We start from the raw sequence: 27,167 nt of genomic DNA, 5'->3' as shown, positions 1-27,167 counted from the left end.
AGGTAACATGTTCAGAGCTTTGCGTTCCCAGATGACATTATGACATAGGTCTCGTGATAATTTCTTTTCCTGTGTTTCCTCCCAGTCTTTTTCCCGATTTGTTCTTTTAGCCTTATCTGGGTTATTTTTCAGGGTGTCTTCAGAGATCGCCAGGTCTTTTAAAGTATCTTCACATCTCATTTTCCATTCTTGGAGAATTGAATCACTACTGAAAGCCCCTGGCTTTGCTAGGATTCTAAATGGCACGGGTGGATTGTCCAAAATACACTTTCTATAAAGAGATAGTGATTTCCACGTCGTGATTGAAGTGATGGATTGCAATTTAAAGAACTGGGCAGCTCAAGCCAGAATTTTGGACGAGAGACAAACTGCTTTTGTGAATGGAGTGGGCACCTGCCTTAACCTGTTCCTGATCAATATATTAAAAGCAAAGGCCCTAAAAGGAAAAACAACGGTCTACTTGGCCTTTATTGATCTCGAACAGGCGTTCGATGGAATAAATAGAGAACGGCTGTGGGCAAAACTGAGGAATTGGGGATGCCCTGTGGACCTATTGGAGGCAATCCAGGCACTGTATACTGATACCTCGATCCAGGTTCAAATTACTGCAAATGGAGGACTATCAAGGCGGATCAAGACACCCAGAGGCATCAAGCAGGGTTGTGTCCTCGCCCCTTTTCTCTTTATACTCTATATGGCTGATATGAAGTCTTCACAAGATCAGATCCGGGCCTTCCCACCGAAGGTAAATGGCATAGAGATACCATGCAAACAGCGCCGGTGCTTCAGTGAGAGACTAGCTGGTAGGGGTCTGATGTCCTGGCAGATCACGCCTGCCGGGGGATCCGTGCCCCTACCAGCATTCTCAAAGTATAGAGGTCCGGAAAGTAAATCAGCAATTGAAAGACTGTTGTTAACAAAAGGAATCTCTACCAGCTATGTTGTTTATTCCCCCACAAATGGTCAATCATTATATTTAGTCTAAAAAGATACTGATGTCTTACCATTCAGAAGGAACCTATTACTCCTTTGCGGCTGGATTGTATGCCATTTGTATGGTCTCCAGACGCTCTAGTAGATGTGAAAGAGATGGGGAGCGATAGGCTAGGTTAGTGAGTATAGTGGCAAAATACAAGAGATCTTTGCTGGTGTGTATGCAGTCCCAAAGTACCCTGAACTCCTCATGCCTGTCTGTTTCTAGGTGGTTAATATTGATGGCATACAGGCATTTGCGTCCAGATGGGGGTCTCGTGTGACCATGTTGCTAGGATGCATTGGCTGGGCAGATGGAATGTATGACTGTTGGTTGATGCCTGTAGGGATGGATTTTCATATTGCCATCTGTGAGTGGCATGGTTGGTCTGTCTGCATACACTGTGCTTGAGAATGGAAGATGAGCGTGTTAGTGAGAGGTAAGTGGAGAATTGGGTCATGGCAAGCAGTGCTGTATGATCTCAGTGCTCTACTCTTTATCCAATAGCTTAACAGACAAGCAACCTGTCTTGACATCACCACAGCATGCCATCGGGCAATATAGGATGTATTCGGAAAGTAAAGGATTAAACAAATGCAAAAGAGAGAGGTTCTGCTGTAATTTTTCCGAGAGACCTTTAGGGAGTCAGAGTATTAAAACAGATGTACAGACCTACTGCAAAGGATGTATGCTTGGTTTTGTACCTACTTAAGCTCTTTGGGATATTTTTTTTTGTTTGTTTTGCCAGGCAATGCAGAGGCACCGAATAAAACTGCCGTTTCTGCCTGCACAGACCATTTTATTTGACGTTAATGCATGGGATTCTTGTGGAATCTGCCTGCTCTTAGCTCCCTCCAAAAGGAGGCTAATTTCAAACAAATACATTATAAATGCCTCCCACCATGTACAGATGGTTGGAAGTATGTATTCTGTCTGCACACCGAAGTACAACACATGTGGGTTGACTTCTATTTGCCAGGTTTAACCCACAAGTTTTCACGTCATATTTCAGATGACAAAATCCGCCCAGAAGGGATGAGAGTGCACAGCAGGGCACAGATACGCTTGCTTCCATGAAATGTGCACTTTCACAATATGATCTCCTAAAATAGGTAGATTTTCTTGGGATAACCACAATGTGTGTGTCTCTAAATGCATGGTTAATGGTATCAAACATAGGAGTCGTATGTCTAAAACAGGTTACCCCACCACAATCGGAAATTCAAACAAATGTATCTATCCACTGTTTTATTAATATTTTAACATGCCTCCTTTCTTTTGTTTTTTTCCCTACCTTTGCTCCAAAGATATTCTACATCCTCCCTCCCCCCACCATTTTGCTCATTGCACTCTGGTGTATCGGGTATAGATGTGGCACTTTACAAAACACTGCATAGATAAATAAATAAAATAGTGCCCTGTATGTCATATACGTAAATTCAAACAGTTGACCGTGTGTGTTTCTCTGATCATGTTTTTTTTTAAAAGGTGATAACAAGTAACGATCTAATAGTTAGTATTGTTGGTTTATTTGTGTTTACATGGTAATACAAATCACTTTTATTTACATACATAGTATATAAAATATTTGAGTATTTCATAAGAAATGGAAAAATGGTATGCCATCAATGACTTATAGATTTCACAAACTAAGCATGTTGAGCTGTATAATGCCGTCACAACAAATTTCATTCACACTTCTAATCGGTTATGTTTTCAATTATTGTATCATACTGCACTGGTGCAGCAAAACCACCTGCATATACATTGACTTTAGTGGCATTGCCTTTACCATAAAACATACATGAACATGAATGAGCACAGGGAAACTGCTGACTTTCGTTTGGCATCACTTTCCTGTGTTAAACAACCAGAGTGATGTGTAGACATGTATGTCTCTTTCTGCTGTATCAGACAAGGAAAAATGTAAAGACTGGGAGAGAGACATTCTGAGAGGAAGGCAGCAGGAAACTAAATACACGCAGATAGAAAGCCAAAGAAATATGCAATGAGACATTAGGAATATGCAGAGAGATAGGTGGATAGGTGGATAGGTAGATAGATAGATAGATAGATAGATAGATAAATAGATAGATAGATAGATAGATTGATCTCCATACAACATGGCAAATTGAAATACTTGGCAACCATAATTAAAACTTAATTGGCTCATTGCTTATTTATTTATTTATTTATTTATTTAAAGCTTTTGTGGCGCTTTACATGCCTCCTATAGGGTACCTCGGAGCACTTTGAAATGGGATGTAGAGCATATACCTCTGGAGAACCAATAAGTTCAAGGAAAACTATAGATGCAATCACCCTGCAAAAGGTTCTAGGTTGGAACAAATAGATAATTTGTGAACGGTTGAGTACTCATGTAGCAGGAAAATGAGGGTGCTGCTGGCTGTGGCCCACCCTCCTATCTGTTCCATGAGGAAGTTAAACCCTAGACATTGTTGAATCCATGTGGTTCCCCTGTTGGTGTGAGGAGGCAGGGATGGGGCTAGTTTTGGACATTGGAGAAGAAAGAAGGAAACATAGCCAAACAGAACATGCAACAAACAATCTGGAGCTTGGATTTGTGGTCCAGGAGGTTATTAGCAATCAAGCTCTATTGGCACCTGTGAAACTGAGAAGATAGCCAATGAAAATTACCAGTTAAGTATGGTGAATTGTGTGATTCAGAGATAAAAGTGGGTAGTAGATGTGAAAATGTGCCACAACTCCAAGTGTAGCAAAGAAAAAAGGATGGAACAAAACAATAAACCTATGGTGGTACCCATAGGTGGGGCGTTATCTACTTTTTAAAACTAAGCACTTACATTGTCTCTAAGGATTTACCACATGTACTTGAACCTTTATTTGTAGTGGTGGAGTGGTCTGGCAAAGGGGTCATGAAAGTAAGCATACATCCACAAAATTCTGAAGCTGTTAGTTTCAATTCATAAAATATCTATAGTGTTAACTTTCTGTTTTTAAAAATACCTGTTTGCTATGTCTATATATGGTCTTTAACTTACACAAAATGCATGAGGTTTTTTAAAACTTTTTTACAAAATGTAAAGATGTAAAATAAAAATAGCCTATTTACTGCATAATAACATTAGCTGCTATGCATGGTTACACAAAGAAATCATTGGTTTTGCATTTGGTTGTCTGTAAATTCCCCATTATAAAGAATTTGCAGGGATGTTTTTCTTAGCTGCTCAAAGAGCTTCGTGAACTTAACAAAAGCTGATCATCCACCAGAAATTACTCTTCTGTGTATTTGTGGAGTCACAGTCTCCATTAGCATTATCCTTGACGTCCAGCTGTCAACTTCTCAGAATAGGAACATCTGCATTAAACCCGAGTGTTAAAGAGGCAAACTTACTTCCTCCATCTGTGGGACATACCAAATCACTGAAAACATGTGAAAAGGCCTTGGAGAAATGCTTTGAGAATTTGGTTTTGGGCTAACGTGGCTTACAACAGGTGTCGTTCTGTAACCCTGTTATTGTTTACGCTAGTATAAATATATTAGATCTGCTTTGAACTCTTCAAATTTGATGTCTAAAAATTGTCAGCTAATTAAGAAAATCTAGGTGCACTTGAGTTATATACATGTGCACTTTCCAGGCATAGACATTGAGAGACTATTAATTATGATGTATATATGTTTCAGTCAACATATTAATTTAGATAAATGAAAAACATGGTGAAAAAGAACATTTTCATAAACAATACATATATGTACATTCTCCATTTAATTTGCCCTGGTGTTCTGGACTAAGATCTTAAAGCATCCAAAAATATTGGTCAAAACCTTTTTTTAATAAAGGAATTCAATGAATAGAGCAAAGGAAACGTAAATGATTCAGATAATATTTTGGAAATACTGTGTCTTTACAGAGAAGTCCATAATACTGACAAAAGCTTCAGCATCTAATTGGAGTTTTCTTCTGGCTTTATTTTGGCTTCATCTCAACCCTGGCATTTGTATCATCACTATCCAAATCGTACTCTTGGACCTGTCCATTGGTCCACACTTTCATGCGGTCTGTAAAGTCACTGGTTCTCGGAGACAGAATAAAGTCGTAAACCAAGGCAGCAGCTGCTCCACCAATCATGGGACCAACCCAGAAGATCTGAAACAGAAGATCAAGTAAGTGTTTATTTTGTTCACAATACTCAACCAATAATTGAAAACATACAGGGCCTATATTCTCAAACAATTGCACTATCCATCAGTATGAGAACATGTCTCATGGCCTAATGACCCTTTTCAATGCCGATTTTCCACACTGTTTGATACGTTGCTTTCAGCTACTGTGCCCTCTTTGAGACACATTTAACCTGCCTCTTCTTAATTCTATATCATCCTCATACATACTTTTGTATTGACAAACAACACAAACAGATTTCTCCCTTGTCTCCAAACTATATGACATCATATCATACCAATAGCTGCTATTTTGAACTGTAGCAAGGTTGGGTAGCAATAGCTACTCATTTTGTCAGAAGACTGAATCAGACATGCTGAATGCATGTTTACAACATACATTGTGTGGAGGATTCTGCAATGCGGAGGATGATGGATGGTGCTAAAATGTTGAGATGTATGATTCGATAATTGTAAGAAGTTTCTGTCCACAAAAAAACAGTATCCCACATTATGTAAATGGGTCATTGGGGATTGTTAGGGAGATTTTGCTTAAGGCCCTGTTGTCAGAGTCCTGAGGTATGTCTTAATGACTAGGTACTACTAGGGTTCCTTCAAGCTGAGTGGGCTCTCCAATTAGTAGACCTGATAGAGCAGACGAGCCATGACTACCAGGAGAGCACACATTTAATTAATACAGAATTGGAGAAAGACCACACTCATTTTTGCATGAAAATAGAATCTTCACATTATGAAAGGCAAAGAGAAAACAATACACTTGCAGGTCAGTAAAACAGTCTAAACAGAAAATGCTGCAATCTATCATGCAAGTAACAGTTTTAGATAAGAGTTCTTTGAGAGTGAATAAAGAGTCCTTACTGAAAAAGAAATATTAGCATTATGTAAATCAAGTCCTTTTCTTTCTATGTTGGCAAGTTCAGGAGAGACCAAGACAAACAGGTAGTGTGAATAGGGGCAGTCATGGGCAGGAAAGAAATACCAGGGTGAAGGTTCTGGAGTTCCTTTGCAGGAAAGCTCTCAAGAGTGTTTTGAAAATGAAGAAGTGGGCAAGGGATAAAGAAAGCAATGAAGGAAAGACCCACCCGCAACACCAATGATCAGAAGAGCAGTACCCTGGGACTGAAAAAGCAATTCTGAAGGGTGCAGTTGGCAGTTTACAGGGCCAGTTTCTTCACAGGTTGTTTTGTGACCACAGTTCCCCCCAGATATGACACACCAGCATAGATTGGACTCCATGACCCTAGGGAAGTATTATTTTTTCTTTTTCTCGATCCAGTTATTCCCAGCTCAGCGGTTGGAGTCAGAGCAGCTACAGTGTGAACAGGATGTGGTCAGCAGTAGTAGTTGATGCAGGGTTCCCACGTCAACCTTAGGCACAGGTTCATCTTCTGAAGATGGATTCATCTTGGGGAGAAGCCCAGACAGAACAAGTTAGAGCGGATACTGAAGAAAGCTTGAATAAATCACTCTGGAGAGGAGGCAGCCACAGAAGAAGGACCAGGAAGGCAGGTTTGCAGTATGACCAAACGATTCAGTGCAGCACTGCCATCTGGAGCTTCCAAGTTGAGGTAACAGAACCAGAGCACTTTTTGACATCCTGGGATGAAGACTCTTGGGTCACTTTAGGTCAGGAATGGGCAACCACTTCTTGATCTGAAGATGCAGACACTGTCAGCAGCTTTAGGGAGAAAGGGCTTTCAGGTCAGGAGCTGTGATCTGGTTTTCCCAACCAAATATGGTTTCCTTCTGGTCGTCCTGGAGAGGTGAGCTTTGCCCACAGATTGGTCAGCGCATTGAAGGATGCTAGTGCAGAGCTTTGCTCCTTTTTCAAGCAGCAGGCCTTCCAGAGTACATGTCTACAGTGCCAGCAGTAGACAAGGCGAGTGGGCAAGAGGGAGCACGTTTATCCACCTCAGGAATCAGTGAGTGAACGCCAAACCTAATCACACCCTAATAATGATTCAAACATAGTGGTGGCCAGCCAATTGCAAGCATGCCCTAGCATTCTCGTCTAAAACACAAAGGAATGACTCCACACTGCCCCAAACAGGCATCTGCATATACCGGGTGGAGCTGATTACAGGCTGACTACAGCCCCAGTCCTGGGACAAACACATCCTGTGATCAAATATGGCCACATTCCTCTCACACACACAAAGAGGGACAAGGGATAGTCGTGTGAATCATCGGATTTTCAAGGCATGCAACTACAGCATCCATTTTGATGAATGAAGGAGGAGGTTAGAAAAGATTCCAGCCAGGTTAAATGGATTCCACCATGTGGAGCCATTTGACAGAGGCGTGAAAGCCACCACCAATCTAGCAACATGACTAACAGAGAGAAGGTGCTTTCTCTGGTAGACTATGGGATACTCTTAGGCTAACCCGGCCTTATAAGTCTTGAGGACCGCTCTGAAGGCAAAGCACACACAAAGCACAGAGCTACCCTCTCTGTCAGATTTTGGATTAAGACTGTATTGGAGAAAAAGGGGGTGAAAAACAAGGAATCCAGCAAAAAGAGGAGGGGACACCGCCGGTCGAGCAAAAGAACTCAAAAAATGGAATTCTTCTGTACCACCGACTGCCCAGAATTCTACCAGCAGGCAATACCTGGGCACCACAAAATGGCCATGAGGACTTGCCCCATGCCAACAGGACCAATATCCATCGTCTTCATTTGTTAACGTGTCATCATGGAGTGAGTGGATTAGGAGCAAAGTCTGCCCAGTTTTAGATCAGCGGTTGGTCCTAAAGTAAGCACATGTCATGGGGATCAAATGTAGGTCTCCTCAGGACCCATGGCATGCGCGAGGGTCCCAACGGAGCACTCCCATGCCCGAGTGCACACATAATATGTCCTGTCAACACTGGGGAGGAAGCACACAAACCAGCACGTCGCCGCCCATGCAGGGCATTTCCAGCCAGTGGTCTTGATAAAAACTGGGCAGAAATGCACAGGTGGGTGGGAAAACCCAATCGAGGCATTGTCGGATTACCGTTTTTTATAATCCCACTTGCCGGGGTTTCCAGTCCCCTTAAAGGCCCATCATTGCAAAAGCAGTTTTTAAATGTCCACTTCCGTTTTAGAGATGAAAGTGGGAAAATGAAATATGAATGCTATTATGAGCGTTTTTGTTTTGCCCGGTGCAATACTGCCAGGAGCTGGGAAAACACCTCTTGAGCATAGCACAGTCCCTTGCAACTGGTATCTGATGGGAAGGCCGGGAGCAGGAGAATGAGCGCAGGTACTGCCGCAATTGTGACGTCATACCTCTGTGAAGGAGGAATACACTTGTGCATGCACCTGCCATCGCCCAGCAGCCCTCCCCCGCTTTCTGCAGGTATGCGTCATTAAAGCACTGAATGTGGGTGTGCCCAGCCAGTGCTTTAAATGCGGTGAGTAATCGGAGGTGGGGGGTTTCAACAAGGAGGGTGGCATACGTTATGGGCGTGGCGCGAAGTGTCCCCAGCACACGACAATAAAAAAGAAAGGTTGTCGGGTTACTTATTTTTTGTATTGTCTCGCGCTGTGGATTTACACGAGTCCTGCGGGTGACAAGCCAATGTCGAATTGCACTGTGCTGTAATTCGACACTGTGCTGTTTCATATGTGCTCATTTCATTTTGTTTCAGCAATGGAATCCAACACCTACCAAATAGCACAGTGGAATGTCAATAAAATACGTAGCTTTTTTTTATTGTCCCTTGCTAGCAATTCCAGCCCGATCACTGCCGCTGACCAATCCGTCTTGCAGCGCACTGTGCTATTTCATAGGTGCACAATTCCTTTTGTTTTATTCAATAGACTGGCTGAGACATAAAGACTGTGATGGGCTTAGTGTGCCAAGCAGTCTATGAATGAAACAAACAAAATACACCACCTAAGTAATAGCACAGTGCAACGTGACTCTGGCTATACACTGGCAGTGCCTGCGTTTTAATCCTGCGGAGGAGAGTGGCAGGGGAGGGGACGGGGGAGGCCCCATTCGCGCAGGAAGAGTTGCGCCGGGACCCGATTTCGGGACCCGATTTCGACCGTAGGCACCCACCATTGCAAACCCTGACCCTGGGACAGAGTCCGATTTCCCCGAACTGTCCAGAGAAAACTGGGGCGGCAGGTCACCCTTTGGTGCGGTCACAGGTCATGCACTCTTGAGATAGGGGCGCGTTGACTCTAAAGCCTGATTCAGAGAGTGATTTTCAATGGGGTTTCACCATCATAAAACGCTTCTCTGAATCAGGCCCTAAGGAGGGAGATGGCGCTTGGCAGTGTGTGGGTGTGTGTACACAGGCATATTTTGCGTGCGTGAAAGTTACATAAACAACTTGAATTGGGAAATCTCTTGGCCAAATCCGTGAACATGTTCGGCATACTGGCCCTCATTACGACCCTGGCGGAAAGGGGTTTACGCCGGCGTAAACCATGGCGCCCCTTTCCGCCTGAGTACGAGTTCCCTTAGCGCCATGGTGATTTTAACGCCTGCTTTTAGCAGGCGTTAAAATCCATGGTGCTAAGGGACCTTGTTGTTAATGACGCCACCGTAATTTACGGTGGCGTAATTAACGCCTTCCCCACTCCCATTATACCCTATGGGGCAAAAATGGGAATGGGGAAGGGTAAATGGGGATTGGGGACTTACCGCCCCGCCAAGGTCGGAATGGGGCGGTAAGTCCGCCAACCACCATGGCGGAGTTGGCAGCTTAGCGCCATGGACCATGGTGCAAATAGCACCATGGTTCTCCGCCAAGGTCGTAATGAGGGCCACTGTCAGTGGTGGACTGGCCTACAGGGAACTCTAGAGATTTCCCAAAAGAGGCGTAGACAGGGTACGGCCTGAGCAGGTAAGGCCCACCCAATATCTGTAAATGCCCACTTAGCACGCAGCTGTGTGGGGGAATTTACCGCTGTCACCCTGCAGGTGAACCCTACTACATTAGCTCCAGGCTCCACTTGTTACACAATGATGGCCACGCCTCTGTTTCCAGATGGGCCTCCCAAATGGGATGGAGTAAAAAATGTGTTACAAAGCTTCCAGTATATGTTAAAAAGTGCCACTTTGAAAAACATTTCCAGAGCCACTTTTGGTTCCCAGTCCAGTCCCACATAGTGTGGATGTGTAACTGTATACATCTGCCTAGGGCATTCCTGCATAAATCGATCATTGGTTCTGCTGAATGGGGCCTACGCTGCCAGGAGCCTTTGCTTACTCGTGTACCTTCAATACACGCTCAGAGGCAGTGACATGAATTCTGAATTCTACTCACCCAGTGGTCTTGAAAGTTTCGTTTGACAACAGCGGAACCAAATGACCTGGCTGGATTCATTCCGCAGCCCGTGTAGTCAATCTGTAGGGAAAAAAGCAATAGTTGTCAATTAACATATTACTTGGTACTGAAAAATCGCAAATGCCGACATCTTATGCAACACTATAAGACTCAACTGAAGCTAAACAGATGAAAAGATGAAACCGGAAGCAACACTTCGGCTATGTTTCTAAAAATGTAGAAATACCAGAAAACATGTCAAGCAAAAGGAAGTGTTTACCTCGAAATGCTTAAATAATTTAGATTCTTAATGATCATATATTCACCCCAAACATGAAGTGCTGTTTTCTTCGGAGAAGCATATTACCTCCGTCCTTAGACAGTGCAGGCTAGTAACGCTACAACGGCAAATTGTACAAACACAGACAAGTCTAGACGTTGGCCTTTGCATTGGGTGGGTGGGCTTTGGTCATTGTTAAGCAGGGCGAGGCTGAAATACATGATTTTGCAGAATGTGCTAATCTTTAGGATGTGCTGGAGCAATTAAGCTGTTGTTGCTGTGTCTGGCAGAGCAGGATATCCTTATGCCCACGTGGAGGTGAAAGACATGCTTCCGGGTTAAGAAACCGCAGCAGTGGCAAAGACCTATTCTTGGGGTGTGATGTTTATGTTAACATTCCTATACTTTTTTGTCCGGATCAAGCTTCTAGTTTCATCGAGCTGTAAATTAAATGCAGTGCAACTGACTAAAGTTAATTTAGATTTTGAGTGAAAGTGAGCTATAAAGTCACAATGAGCAATGTTCGTGTTGCGTGCCACAAAAATGTTTTTCATTGAGTACTGGTGATTTCTATTGTGTGCCTGCCAGTCTCCCAGAGCACCAAGAGGGGAACACGCATTGATAAAGCCAACAGTTTTGGCTTGTTAATAGAAATGGCATAGGCATTTGCCAGACAGTGCCATAAAGGTACTTCCTGGCCATAGGATGCCAAAAGCTGGAAAATGGTGTTACTAAATATAAATATGATAGAACAGCCTGGATAATACATATCCAATACCTATACAAAAGCCAAAAAATATCAGTTTGCCAATGCTTGGTTTTAATAGGATGTCTTTGCTTATAAATCAAATGGCGGAAGGCACACTTGGTTAAGACATTTGCATTATACCATTAAAACATTTTCAGCTGCATCTAAGCCATTAACAATCTGAAGACTGGTTACTATATCTGTTCTCCAATGCAACAGTTTTGCCTTATAGATGAAGCTTAAGTGCCAACTAATAGCTAAAACTAGCAAGGGCGGGTGGAAGGCGTGAGCAAGGGAGAACATAATTGGTTACAATTAGGTTGAGTAGGACAATCAAAGTGAGGAGGGATCTTTCGCTGTTAGCCCACCTTCACTTCTAGCCATATTCTCGATTCATATTGCTCTTGTGTCAGAATGCCATGTGGTAAAAGGAGGATAGCCTAAGCTTTCTTGATATACACATGGCTTTTGTGAAGCAAAGACATTCACAGGCATACTATTGCCTAGAAAAGACATACAATACTAAACCTGCATTTAGTGCATACATTTCGCAAAAATGATGCCTGCTTGAGACATACAGGTCTACAATGTTCCAGTTACTTGCCTCACACTACTATTTCAGTTTAGAAATCTAGTATCTCACCATGATTTTCTCTCACTTTCTTTTCTGTTGTCTTTGTCTTTCCACGGTGGGCCACGTGTTCCTTTTCACTTGGTCACTAACTCGCCCTCTCCGCCTTCCGTCCACCCTTTCATCACCTGTGCACTATTAGTCCGACTTCCACATCGGAATGTGAAAACAGGAAAGCCATTGCTGGCTTTAGCTCCACACATAAGGCTAGTGTGAGGAGCGGGGGAGAAGGGGAGCTGTCTGATGCTGATGGCCATGCTGTGTGCTACTTCCTAGACCCAGGATGATGTCTGAGTGATAAGAGGGCACTCGATCTTAGTTTTGTTTCCAACTTCTTCAAGTCTGCATCCTCTTTCCCATTCAATACCAGATGACGAGCATTCACGTAATACAGATAATGTGCACCTGGACATGCTACTGGGGTATATGCATCCCTCCACACTTTCAGAAAAGGGTTCCAAGACCACATGTGCTTCATGTGCCATTATTTCTGTCTTCTTTTTATCATACGGGTGGCTGGCTTGTGCCCCCTCCATGTGTCAACATTAAACATTAGACCAGAACCAGAGAAGTAGATGCAAATGGGAGCTTACTGCTATGAGATGTCCCAGGGTCACGGAAAGACCGATGGCCAAGGGTGCAGAGCCGGTGATGTCCCCTCTCCTCCTGTCCGTGATGGCGATCACGCAGAGGACCAGCTGGAAAGTGATGATGATTTCAATGCCCAGGCCTTGCCCAGAATGGACACCTCCAGCGAGCTGTGAAGACAGTATTGGTTTTCTGTTACAATACATAGGGATCCATTCCGACACAGATGGCAGAATACACCAGCTAGCTCGGCGGCCCGCCGGGACCCTACCCACAGGGCTGCTGAGCGACATGTACATTCAGATGTCTGGCGTGTTCACAAATGCAGGGGACGGGGCTAGGAGGAACTTAAGCTTGCTGCCAGGCCATCCCATTACACACTAGTTCCCGTTTCGAATCAGTTGTTTTGGGTATATGGCCCCACTAGACAGAGAAAGCAATTGGCTTTCCGCTCACCGCATAGTACTATTACCAGCTTTCGTAGATCAGGCCAGACTGGGCTTGCATAATACACATCATTAGGAGGCAAATGGGAGTTGGTTTGAAATAGCATCATGTGACTGTAAACACAATAAAAACAACATATAATGTAATCATATAATATTCAACATGACGCCGACCATTTTGAAAGAGTTGACACAAATTGAATTAACTTCTGACAGTTCAATTAAAGGTGTCCTGTAAACACACTATATGGTACTCAATTAGTTGGCTTTGTTGAAAGGCTTTGTCAGCCCAGCTGGGGTTCTCTGGTGAGCTCTATGTTTTGCACAGTTCTATCCAGCAGGCCCTTAGCCATATTTGGAAATGACACACAATAAAAGTGAGGGAATATTTTCCACAAGCAAATATGAATATCGTTCACAGTTTGGAACTGCATGCTACAATAAATGTGCAGAAACAGGCATTGAATTCAAACTTCTCAGCTGACACCTGTTTAAATATGTCAATTAACTCTCGGTTACATTCATGCATTTAAACAGGAGTCTTCTTTCAAGGGACTCTCTTAACCATAATGTAAAACGCCTTCACTTTAATGTCAAAAAGATACGGGACCCAATTCATGGAATTCTTGCACGGTAAACAGACTTTGCCCTCTAAATCGCGTGCGAAAACCCTGTTTGTCAATTCATGGAATTGACTGCGCACTACCTTTTCGTACTCAGGGAGGACTTCGAATGAGCTTGGCACGTCACTGCGAGCTGCCTAGTGCCTTGCGCGAGACACTTTGCAGAGTGTGGGCCGGGCCTGCGTATAGACTGAAGTAGGGGACAGAACTTGCAAAATGGGGGAGAACAAGGGAAAATGTGGGCATTCCGAGGGACAGCACACGCGAGGCGATCGCACGCCCACAACTGCATAGGTAAAATCGTATTCATGGATCTGACCACGCAACCTCACATCGGGGAAAGGACCATGCAACGCTCTCGATGTAGCCGCCACCTAACGACAGGCATACAGACACCTGCGCATAGGAATCACTGCGTAGAGGTAAGATTGCATGTTGGATTTAGGTGTGCGTGCACGCAGTCAGGGTTCCGATAGAAGTTAGGGGTGTGCGTAAGCAGTGTAGCGGGGTGCAGGAATGATTTCTGGAGGTTCACACGCATATTTACCGGGAAACGTTAACTTTTATGATACATGTTATGCATGTTGATGGGGTGCTGGGAATAGTTTCAAGGGACACTATGCAGTGTCAATGGGGTGTTCGCTTGGTGGCGGGGGACCCCAAGCAGGATTACAGGGGTACATGAGTAGGTATTAGTAGCTGTATCTGCTTTGCGGGAGGGTGTCGGGGGCGTACCAGCTGCGACTTGCATATAAACTTACTTTGGGGTGACAATTCCATGGATACGAGGAGCGCGTAGAATAACGTATATGTGCAGGCTCTCACAGAGTCGTTCTCATCACGCAGGCATTGCAGGATCTATGTGCACTTTTCCATGAATCGGGCAGATGTTATCACAATCAACTAACTTATTTATTTTGCATGAACACGGAAATACGGCTGATAATACCCTCGTAGACTGCCGAAACAGCTATAATTGCCATCTTCCAACGGTTGCCCATTAGCTTTGCGTCAGGCCACAACTTGCGGGTCGGTCAATTATGCCATGATAATGATCTCTCAGGAGCACTATAGTGTTACATGCGTCTTTCACATTGTTATCGTGACTGACAAGGTGCATCAGAGGTGCAATCAAGCAGGCAGGTGCCTTTGCAATGGACAGGGAGCCATGGGAAAAGGCTGTGCTCAAATGTGCGGCGTGTTAAAAGAGACACTGTACATGTGTGCCGATTTCAGGTATCACTGGTCCTACATGTTTTCTAGATGTAGCACAACTAAGACAGTCTGTGTGTACATTATTAGATCAAGGATTTCACAAGAGATAGCTCTCATCGCCTTCTTTATAAACTGTGTTTTGCTCAGCTAGTTAACGGGCATCACAAAACATGGAGCGCCCGCGAAACATCATTCAGGCATGCCTTGCTTGGCCTTTAATATGGCACATCCTAGTTTAAAATCTAAGTAATTGTGCCCTGGAGTTCTGTAAACGCCGCGTGCATGTTTCCAACTGCTCGTTGCCACCATGCCAAGCGTTGGTCGAGCAGTTTCCTAAAGGCCAAGGCCGACTCCTCTGCCAACAGCTATAAACTGCACTCCGCGCGCCAGGGGAAGTAGCCACCTAATTAACACGGGAACATAGACAAAACTGAAGGCCTTTGACTCTGGCAAAGCTTACCCAATTTTAAAATTAAAAAATAGCCTTAAAAGGGTGAGAATAAGTCAATATGAATCTCAAAGATTGCACAATGTACCGCTACAGTAGGCTTTTTGAGGAAAGGAACGCCTTAAGGAGTTGACTTTGGGGCTTTTTTTGGCAGATCTGCAAGCCGCACGTGGATGGCGACACTGGAGTGCTGAGGGCCGTGGAGCAGAGCAAGATGGCTGGGGAGACTACTGGCAGAATCCCACCCTGGAGGGATGCTGGCCCTGGCCTGTCCCATGTTTCCAAAAGAAATTGACATCAGAATGCCAACGCTTAGAGCTCCAGATAAGATTTTGAAGTGGGAGAATTCTATTTAAAGTTGAGAGTAAACTGATTTTAAAGAACAAAAAAGTAAGTCACATTGGAGTAATTCATAAGCAAATAGAATACGTTTTAATTGCAAAATAGACATGTTTTTGTAGTAAATATTAATTGGCACTTAGTTGGATTCATGCACATAGAAAGAGAATGTGGTATCTCTTCAGATCAGGCAGTAATAATAGTAGAGGGCCTTCCTGTGGCTCTGCGTGTTGGGAGTATGTTTACTCCCTATTTTACTTTTTGGGAGCATGTGCCTATTTATAGGGAGTAAAAGTGGCAGAAACACTCCTTTTCTGTAGGCGTCACAACGCCCATTGCTTGGGCTTTTGTATGGCCATTTGCTAGGCACTCACCAACTATAGCTACTTCATTTATGAGCCCGGGAGTTAACGTTATTTACTCTGATGCTTACAACACTTGACAGGTATTGTTATCAGACACCAGGCGATGCAATTGAAATGCTAAGCACACACACCGCGTCCATGTTGTGATATCGAATGCCCTGGTACTGACAGCACTGGCACGGTGGAGCGGAGCTAGAAAGAGAAAAATGGCCTTCACAGCTGCAGCTCCCCGCCACCCATAATAAGTACGCACCCCCCCCACCCTCTGCTTGCTTCGAGCAGCATGCTCTCCACAGCCTTCCCTGCTTCATGTATCCTTTTACAACACCCTTCTTTGCATGAGTAAGTACAAAATAATCATGACACATTCCACTGACCTCATGCAGCAGCCACCGCACAACGCTAACATCATAATGCAGCCACACACCGCAATGGCTGCGCACACACTGAGTGCACCCAAGCACTGTATACCATCATACTCTCTCCGCTGACCTGGACTACGGTCCTGAGGGCGTTCAACCTACAGCGCTTTGAGATCATACCAATGGTGTATAAGGCGCTATACAAATGCACAATGGCATAGCATAGCGTGTAGTATGTCCAGTCGATCTCCTCAGATTTTTGTCAAATACATGGCAAGAGTTGGCCAACAATGTCTGCGCCACAAATCAACCAAAACTAAATCAGCAGTTAGAGGAGCTAGGAGATTATGGTGTGCAGTGAGGAACAGAAATTGTGCAAAATAAGGACATTATCTCTTTAAAATCCACTAGAGAATACTGCCATTAATTAATCATAATATCAAGTGTAACATAACAAAAACATGTGCCATTCAGAATAGTCTTAGAAGAATCTAGTTATGAAAGCACAGCTATCCTATGATAACATGATTGGAAACTTGTGACATCGCCACATTTGTATTCACTGCGCTCCAACCAGAGTCAGCCCCAGCATAGATTATTCTCAGGCTTGCCAGCATATGGATTCTTCGCACCTCAACCATGGAGCACCCAGACCCTTGCACGAGGCCAATGCCCTCCCCAGCCCAACCCCCACCCCAGGACCATCCCTGCCCTGTGACCCACCCACCCTACCTCAGGCCATGTCCCATTCCTATGTCCCATCCCCTCCCCAATGCCCATCCTCACTGCTAGACCCTCCGCACCATTCATGCTCCGCAGTGGCCAATCCCTGATGCGAAGACCATCCGCTCTGCAAGACCCATCCCTGCCCTGAGGCCCATTTCTGTTCTGAGGACTGGACAATTTCCCACGGGCTGTCCCTCGACTTCGTCGGGGACAAAACTAGAGATTGATCTAAAATACTGCTTATTTAAAGGCTTTCTCATAGGACGCGATTCCTTCTTAGTTGCTAATATGTATAAGGACTGCAAAACCTGTTTTCATTGTTTGGCCTTTCTTTGTTTTGGTATTATAGACGATAGCATACCCCCAAAATGCCCATCATATGGATATTAAAAGTCACATTTGAGTTCTGCACATGTAGAAAGCGTGTGCTTTCTATGGTACAGAACTCCTCGGTGATTGTCCGTATCCTTATCATTTACATTTGGGGTACATGATGCTACGTACTGGTTATTTGCCCGACACTCTTGCATCTGTATGGGTCCTACAGAGGCACTGTAGTAGACTCGATTTTGAAAAAGGAGTGACAAGAGGGGTGATATGTCTGTAACTGCAAGGCGTGGATATTCTTATGCCAATGGTGAAGGTACATATTCTGATCAATAGGCAAATGATAAAGAAACACTGATGGCTTCCATCTTTTAATGTGGATGCGAGGAGGAGAACAGGAGCGATGCAAGAGTCACCGAATTACTCCAGCATATAAATACAGTAGAGACATTTAAATTGATCCAAACATTGAGTGTGGGTGCATCAAATAATTTCTATAGCACACCCTGTGGTTTTCAACATTAAATGACGCGTAAATACCATAACAAGGACACTTATTGCATTCTAAAATCACCCAAAATTCAGAAAAACCATAGCCCAAAATGCTTTTTCAAATCACCATCAAAGAATCAGGGAACTGAATTAGTATTGCCTTCCCTTGCAGACTATCAGCCCCCTAATCTCAGTGCCATTATAGATTAATCGAGAGGAGGGCGGAGGTGAATCCCCAGGATGGGAGCAGCCACCCCTCCAACCTTCTTTGCAGCCTACAGGACCTGCAACTGATCCAACCTTCCTGCAGAACACCTACGACGAAAGGGAATAGACAGTACCATTTCCATTGCTGGTAAATCCTACTATATCCGAGTCGGAGGGGCGTAAGTGATTGACCAAAATAGTTCACCCGGCGGTGGCCACGATCTCACGCAGTTTTGGTATCTTTTAGTTTTGGGTAAGCATTGCAATCTCATTTGCGAAGATTGACAATTCCTTCCGAAGCCATATGCTGTATTTTGCCCAGATACTGTGTTCAGACGCTGAGTTTGAAAAAATACCCAGGGCAGTGTTTATACAAAGTTGAATGTGGTTATGGAAAGTCATCTGCAGACCACAGAATGCGCCAGAATGTTTGCAGAGCTCATTCGAGGCCCTTGGTAATCCTATCCAACTGACAAGGGTTTCAATAGTGGCCTCTGTGTTTGATAATTGCGGTGCTTAAAATCTAAGATGCAAAGAACGGCCTGATCTATTTACAGTAAAGCCAACCTTACATTATGAAAAGTAATTACCCCAAAGTTCAATTGTGGAGGAGCAAATCAAGCGTTGCACTAATGATAAAGGGCATTTGCAAGAAGCACTTCCAGGGGTGCTAATTGAAGGTGAATTTGAGCATGTGGCCAGCACTTCCAGGCCATTACATATTTACAAATGATGTCGTGCAAGCACATACCACGACACCATATTGCACAATCACTTGCACCCCGCGGGTCTACCGTGACTCCCCCTGGGCACTTGTCAGCTCCAAAGTGGAGCTGTGCTCAACTGCAGGCTCGGGGGGGGGGGAGCCCGAGTCCCCTCTCAAATGAATAGAAAATGATTTCAGAGCTGCTAATGAAATCCCCAATTCTTCCAGGTTCACATTTTTATTTTAAACACACCAATAATATAGAGACAGAATGGCGCATACAAGCACTACAATAAACAAAAAGCCATCGTAACCTGCGTAGTCAATTGGAAGAGTAGCACCCGTGCCCTATCAGGTTTGTGGCAGGTCCAGTAAGAATAGAGATGCAGAAAGATTAAGGAAAGAAAAAAAGAACCAAAAACTGCAACAAAAACCACGAAATCCCCCAATTCTTCCTTTTCCGGTTGCTCGCCTCACTGGCGTCAGTGGTGGCGTTAAAGTATAAATGGCAGAGTGTCAGCTTGCCTCACAAAGTGGCATTGACACTTTAGTGTATCCCAAGACACAGATCACGTTTTAACCCTCTCACCGCACTTACAACCCTATGACATGTAAATATCTCCTTAGGAACCCCCAGAAGTCCCAGCAGCCAAGGCTGAATAAGGTGTACACTTGGGCTACTGAAGCTAATAGGCTCCCCCCTATGACGCCCCTCCCGCTTGTCAGTTGAGAAGCGGTTTATTTTCTGTCGGCAGAGTAGATTGATAGCTTCATTTAGATTTAACGGGGGTCCATAAATGCGTGTATGGGTGATAGGGAGGGCGGGGGTGCAGGATCTCCACAGGCCCTTCCATTCAGATGCCCAGTTGGACGCAGATTACTCATTGACAAGGAACTCATGTGGCTAGTAAATTGGCGTGAACACACACTATTACTGTGGGAAAGGTCACCGGGGCGCACTCTCCGAACCTCATACTTAAGTCTTTTCTAGGGATGTCATAGCGTCCATTGCACTTATTAAAAACAAACCATTCTTTGCACTGCACTGCATTCATATTGACTGACCTCCAGTTGGCGGCCATTTTGTGATGATGTCACACAACGTGTGGTTCTATCTACTCCTTTCTTAAGAGGAAAATAAACATCCTGAAAAGTTCCAGTGGCTGGAATTTGCAAGTGGCAATGACTCCAAAGTGCCCCTGTAATAGCTCCAGCTCGAGCCATTTCTGTTTCAGGCGTTGTAAGAGGGCTGTATGAGGATCGTGTCCGACCTATTATGCTATTATGCCAGGTGGGGGGGGAGGGGGTGTGCTGTGCCTGATTTCCTGCTGAAACGCACTGGCACCGTGGGAAGGAAGGCGCACAAATGCCAAGTGCTCATTACTTTTAACTGAAAAAAGAGCCTAAATCACTCTGCATTCCTATACTAACCTTTAAAGGCAATTTGGGCCTGGGACCCTCCACGCTATTTGTACAGCAGGGTGCCCAGAAGCTGACATTATAGACAGAAGTGAAGCGCAAGCAATGGGGCACAACAGGTCTCTACCCAGCTGTTCAGTGGAGTTTCCCTACTATTGAAGGGTATATTAAATTCAAGTGCCAGCTATGCTCTTTCACACTCATTTTGTTCCAAATACGAGGTAAAAACAGTAATTGCTTGTTTAACACTTGCTCCCACTCTTATTGCAGTTTTGCAGCACCATAATAAAAAGGTGCTGTGCTCACCCATCGCGATGAATGAACGCCAGCACTTCTTGGGCTCCATACAATGGTTAATGCAGAAATACAGACACACTTACATAGTGGTCGAGTCATGCACAATGGCTTTGCCGAGACATGTAGCATGGCTACGCGTTGTGCTCACTGTGCTATGCAAATGCACTGCTTGCATGTGATGCCATGGCTTCGGGTGATGCCCGCACACTCGGGTGTGTGCAGAATCAATGCAACTGAATACACTGGGAGCAGTTTGGCAGTCCCAGCAAAAACCAACAGGTGCAATCTGAAGAATTGCTTGGTGGAAAGGAATCTGAAGGGTGGAAGTGGCAGCCATTATTCTGAATATCTACGTTGGCATGTGCACACAGTGGAGAACGTTGTGCTTACACCATATATGGGCTAAGTAAGGGATGGTAGGTTGGGTTTCGCTGCGGGTATGAGGAGAGAGATCACAAAAGCCTGCATCTGAGTTCATTGAAGCCTGCATGTGTGTATATTCAAGGCTGCATTTGAGTTCATTGAAGCCTGCATTTGACTTCATTCAAGCCTGCATTTGTGTATATTCAAGGCTGCATTTGAGTTTATTCAAGCCTGCATTTGAGTTCATTCAAGCCTGCATTTTTGTATATTCGCGTCTGCATTTGAGTTCATTGAAGTCTGCATTTATGTATATTCAAGGCTGCATTTGAGTTAATCCAAGCCTGCATTTGAGTTCATTCAATCATCATTTTTCTATATTCAAGCCTGCATTTGAGTTCATTGAATCCTGCATTTATGTATCGTCAAGGCTGCATTTGCGTTTATTCAAGTCTGTATTTGAGTTCATTGAAGGATTCAAGTTCATTCAAGCCTGCATTTGAGTTAATTCAAACCTGCATTTTTGTATATTCGCGCCTGCATTTGAGTTCATTGAAGCCTGCATTTAAGTTCATTGAAGCCTGCATTTATGTATCTTCAAGGCTGCATTTGCGTTCCTTCAAGCCTGTGTTTGAGTTCATTGAAGCCTGCATTTGAGTTCATTCTAGGTTTTAAGTTCATTGAAGCCTGCATTTGAGTTAATTCTAGGTTTTAAGTTCATTCAAGTCTGCATTTGAGTTGGTTGTCAAAACAACCACAAAAGTGGTACCAGTGGAGGGGGCATTCCAAAGGATGCATTTCTCGCTTGTCTAGAAACAAAGTTATGTTATGTTTTACGTTGGCGTTTTTCAGAATGAAAACAGGAATCAATTTGAGGGTAAAACAAGTGGCGTCAATTGTTAGCATTAGCCTCCTAAACATGACGGCTACACAACTTTCTCTTTATAAACTTAGGGACAGTGCAAAGGTAAAGACAAGACTGCATTTATTAGTAAAATATAGATGCAGTGATTCATGAAGGGATTAGATTAAACAGCCCAAACCACTTTTGCTGATAAGACCCTTATCTACTTCTCTGGCTTTCTACTTGGACCTGCAGATGAAAGACACATCTGTTCCAGGTTTCTGTCTTTGAAGATGTTCCCACAACACCCAGGCCCGTTACATCCAGGAGATTTTTTTATTTATTTATTGTTTATTTATATAGCGCTTATACACAGGTGAAGTGCTTCAAAGATCTATTGTTCTCTTGGAAAGAGAACTGACACCTATCCCAGGTGGAGAGGCTGGCTCCCCAGCAGATAGGACTGGGAACAGGCATATCGGGAGAAGCCCCAGGACAAAGGGGACTACTTGGAAATTGATCATTAGCATGTAAAACCTTTGATGTGGGACAGTCAAGGGTGAGGGGAGGTCCAGGGAATCCAAGAAGCAGAAACCTAAAGGAGAAATAATGTGGCCAGCCGGTACACCATGAGCGTGTCTTTTTTTTGTCCCACCCCATCCACGGCACAACTGGCACACTTCCTGTGGTGCTGTGAGACAGCAGTGAATTAAAAAATGAGCCCCTTTGTTTCTCCTCCCTGTACACTTTATCCCGTTTTGTTGTTCCAAACCCTTTAACTGCCCCAGACCCATTCTAGCCATTTTCTTGATCTCCCAGTCCCATTTAGCCCCCTCTGTTGACCCTTAACCCTTTGGGCTGACCCAGACCTGTGTTGCCCTATCCTTGACCCTCCCAGTCCCAATTAGACCGTTGTGTTGCTTGTAACCCTTTTAGCTGCCCCAGGCCCGTTTTGCCCCTTTTTTGAACCCTCAGTCCCATTTAGCCCCTTTTGTTGCCCCTTAACCGATTTAGCTGCCACCAGGCCTGTTTTGCCTCTTTTCTTGACCCCCCAGTCTCAGTTGGTCCCTTATGTTGCCCCTTAACCCTTTTAGCTGCCCCCAGAACCTTTGATGCCACTTAAACCTTTTAGCTTCCCCTGGCCCGCATTGCCCCATTTCTTGACCCGCAGTCCAATTTAGCCCCTTTTGTTTCCCCTGGCCCCTGTTCTTGTCCCTTATAATCTCTGTTCTTACTCCCTTTAGCCCCATTTTCACCGTCACCCTTTAGCCCCTGTTCATGGCCATTTTTTAGCCCCCAAGCCCTTTAGCCAACTGTTGCCCAATAAACCAGTTTAGCCCTTTTTTGTTGCCACTAGCATCTGTTCTGGTCCACTTCTGCATCTGTTCTTGTTGCCCCCAGCCCCCTTGAGACAATGGTGTTGCCCCCAGTAGTGTGTATCACATTTCATGTTCACTTTAGCCCCTTTTCTCACCCTAGTCACTTTTGTTGCCCCCAAACCTCTTTAGGCTCTTAGTTTGCCCCAACCCCTTTCCTTTCCCACAGAACTTTTTTGACCCCGAAATAGCCCCACCTCCCACCCTCTTTTTGCACAGCCTTCCCAGACTCTCTCATCCTGGGCCCTAAGAACCAGGCCAGACCTCCTGGCTCGGACCTTCCGATGAAATCTCTGGCTCCTCCAGGTCTAAAAAAAAACGACATAGGCAAAATGACTGCACGTATTTTTCCTGCTTGCGCATGCACAAACATCGCCGGCCCCAGAGTGTGAGAATCAGATCAGCATGTTCCTAGGGCTTGACGCTTGGTAACTATCTGCACCCTGTGGGCAGGGGTACATCAAGGATTGCCTTCAGACTGGCTTTACAAAATGGACCAGACATGAGATGTGAAGCTGTAAACAGGGGTTTAAAGGAGGCCGTTCCCGGGGCTATTCTGAAGCTGCTCTATCAGCATCAGCCTAGGAAACTGAGTGCATCTGGTGAGTAGGAAGTGGAACCTTGGAGCTGGCACGGAGGGCTTTATTATGTAAACGAGGGATGGGATTCTCGCTTCACTTGTTTTCTGCTTCTCGGGGCCTTTATTGACCTGCCAAGTCTGGCAGTCTTGGCACTGCGCGGGGTTTCCATGCCCCTTCGAGCAATGCTTCTGATTAATGGCCTTGTTTACTGTGGAGTCTTGTCAGAGATACAAAGTGAGCGATTTTCCTTCGTAAATAAGACCCTGCGTGCAAAACAGTGGATGCATGATCTCACATGGTGTGCTCGGAATTCTGGGCACCTTGACTTGGTGCCGGCACGGAATGGAAGACGTCAAAATGGCGTTGGAAGTTTACTGAGCAGGAGACTTGGTTGGATCAAAATCCATCAAACTATTTTGACTGAATTTGGACGCAAATATATGTGGGGGGTGGGTAAGGGTAATAATAAAGGTGGAGGGGGGAAGAGGGGTGGGGGTCTCACACCCACATGTATTTGCAGCCAAATGGATTCAAAGACAAATAATAATTCGATGGATTTGTATTCAAGCAAATCTCTTTGATGTAATAACCTAGAACCTTGAAAATCACAGATTGGCTGTTATGCATGCATCCTGCACAACAAAAGCGAATAGCACCCCTTATTTACTACCTGCCACATGGGGTGCCCGCTTAGCCTCCTCCCATGGAGCATAAGTTACAGTTTCCTCATTAATCCACTAGCCTCTTGATCTTAAACAGAAGATGTGGTGAGCTTTGTGGTGTGGAAATTGACTGTGTGAGTGTCTCCAGTAAGTGGGTAGTTACGTTTCCAGAAAATGTTCTCAATAACACAAAATGATGCTATTTAATAATATATTGACACCTTATAGACTGAGGGAGGGGTTGGTATTTCACGTTAATGGCCTGCTCCCAAGTTAGTACCCAAGCTGAAGCAGAGGGATATGGGTTTGTGAACGGTCATTATTCCAAGTGATAATGACCCATCCTGATGTCTATAAAGCTGTTGTGTGGGGGGGGGGGTGGGGGGGTGGTGCTGTACAACTAGCAAGGGGAGTGTTTATTTATTTTTGTGGGGGCCAAAATGAGCATACATAAGTAACTTGAAATTTAAATTTAGTGAACACAGAACTCAAAAAGTAAAGATTGTGTTTGGCATTGCAATGTTTGAGCTATTTAACTGCACATGCTCTTTTCTGTCTACCCACATTTGAAAATAATTGTTTCTCTGATGCTTGTCAAGTCAAAGGGTCTCATCACCAGTTGGGCGGTAGCCCTTAAATGCAGCCTTAATGGTATTACTGCCTGGAATATCGCTCCGCCCGATCAGGACACTGTACAATTAGCGCTGGACCCAAAAGGGACCAGCGTTAATACAACCACCGTTATTACAGCCGGCAGTATTACAGCTAGTGGGAATCTTGCCATCAACACAGAGCGTTATTACAGACCTATCACAATTCCATTTCCAATGGTATTACCGCCCGAAAAACGGCGATAATACAGCTGGAATTGCCTCCAGCTGGAGGTACATGAACCCAGGTGCCAGGAATAAAGCCACAGGTGCATAAAATGCACACCAGAGGGCTACATGAGACCAACCCAGTCACCAAACACACTTTCCAACACCATGCTGCCATTCTCTGCTGGGAGCTTTGACATGCAGTTCCAAATGCTGCGCCTGCAGCTACAGATGCTGGACAATCAGGGCAGGGCACAGGGAGCACAGAGAGGATGGAATGAGGATGAGGGGAAGGAGACCAGCCTCAGCAAGGTGTGCACCCATCCACAGGGTCAGGCTAGCACCCTGGGCCCTGACACCCAGTTAGTAACAGAGTACCGGCTGGATCGGGCGACCATCACTGAGCTGTTGGCCACAATTTAAAATGACATTAGGAGCAGGATTGCCATCTACACAGCCGTGCCCCCACTGGTGAAGCTGGTGGCAGTCCTGCAGTTCCTTGGGACAGGCACTTTTCAACACTTTGTGGCCATGATGCATGGCATGGCCCAATCGACATTCAGTGCAGTCCTGGGCCAGTTGCTGGATGCCCGGCTGCGTCATGTCAACGTGCACATGGAACTGCCCACCACCCAGGCTCAGGTGAAGGACCTCAAAGCATGCTTCTATGCCATCGCACAAGTGCCTAACATCATTGCAGCCATCAACTGCACCCATGTTGCATTGGTTGCACCCCAGGTCCATGAGGCAGTCTTTCGCAACCGCAAGCACTATCACTCTTTGAATTTGCAGATGACCTGTTGGCCTGACCTAATCATCAGCCACTGCTGTGCCCACTGCCCTGGATCCACCCACGACTGCATGGTGCTGCGCAACAGTACACTGCCGGCCTACATGGAGAGGCGTAGGGGGGAACGGACCTGGATAGTGGGTGAGTACGAACCCTGCTATAAATGCATGTGTAAGTACAAGTAAAAAAGGGGGTATAGCCACAGGAAGCATTGCATGCCAATAGGAGGCACCGTCAACACTTCTGCAGCACCTGCACCATTTACGGAGGGCATACAAGGGCGCATGCACACGGCCACCACACCTGGACCCACCGATGTTGATGGACACACGCTGCTGCAAACACAAAACACCAGACCAGACTGCGCCTTCAATGTGCTTCAGTGCAGATCCACACCCCATCACCCAAAAGTGAGTCCACCCAGGACCACAGATAGGAATCCAAAGTGAGAGGATCTGACTCCCTAGTCCCTAAATTACTATGTGAAATGAAAACTGAGGAGCAAACATGTACATCAACATCACAGAGAGAGTATCCCATTAGTCCATTAAAACATGCATCAGCTGTGAAACGAAATTGTTGATGTAATGAACATACATCATCATCTGGTAATACAGACATATCAAAAGACAAATGCCTACTTCCCCTGATCAGCCAGTCATAACAGTAGCCCCATCCTGTTGGACTCCATGCACCACTGGCCCAACCATATCCAAGGAGCGGTTCAGATGGAAACCACGGCACAAGGCTTCCGGTGTCCCTTGCACAATTATTGAAGGGAATATTACTACACCCTATTACAACTCACAGTTAATGCCCATTCATAATGAGAGAAAGTGGCCTCTGCACCCCCTTAGCTGTAGTGTATGGATTCCATTATGTTTTAATAGTTTTAAATTTTTGTATAGCGCTTTAATCTAAAGCGCTTTACATAGGGCATATTTACATACATTATCATATGTCTTTGCTGAATACACAGATCAAGACTTCTACTTAAGTAAGGAAGATGTTAAAGAAATTGACCTTCTTTTGATCAAAAGCTAATCTGCAAAGAATGGGCATTACTATGGTGACCGGACAAGGATCAAAGTAAAATTAGGTTCTCCAGTGGCCT

At 44.8% G+C, this 27,167-nt stretch overlaps 1 protein-coding gene across 1 annotated transcript in view; it reads right to left on the bottom strand.

Moving 5' to 3' along the window:
• Positions 1-2,480: 2,480 nt before the first annotated feature.
• The window catches only part of AQP1 (aquaporin 1 (Colton blood group)), a 43,857-nt gene continuing 19,170 nt past the window's right edge, over positions 2,481-27,167 (bottom strand). Inside the window, exons 2-4 of the mRNA XM_069647707.1 lie at positions 12,656-12,820; positions 10,404-10,484; positions 2,481-5,103 (exon numbers count right to left, since the gene is read on the bottom strand). Coding sequence (XP_069503808.1) covers positions 4,924-5,103; positions 10,404-10,484; positions 12,656-12,820 — 426 coding nt within the window. The 3' untranslated portion in view covers positions 2,481-4,923. The remainder of the gene's footprint in view (positions 5,104-10,403; positions 10,485-12,655; positions 12,821-27,167) is intronic.

This window comes from Ambystoma mexicanum, chromosome 2q, assembly GCF_040938575.1.
Source record: "Ambystoma mexicanum isolate Mex_15411 chromosome 2q, UKY_AmexF1_1, whole genome shotgun sequence".
Classification (NCBI taxonomy): Eukaryota; Metazoa; Chordata; class Amphibia; order Caudata; family Ambystomatidae; genus Ambystoma; species Ambystoma mexicanum.
This window is presented reverse-complemented; position numbering and strand designations above follow the sequence as displayed.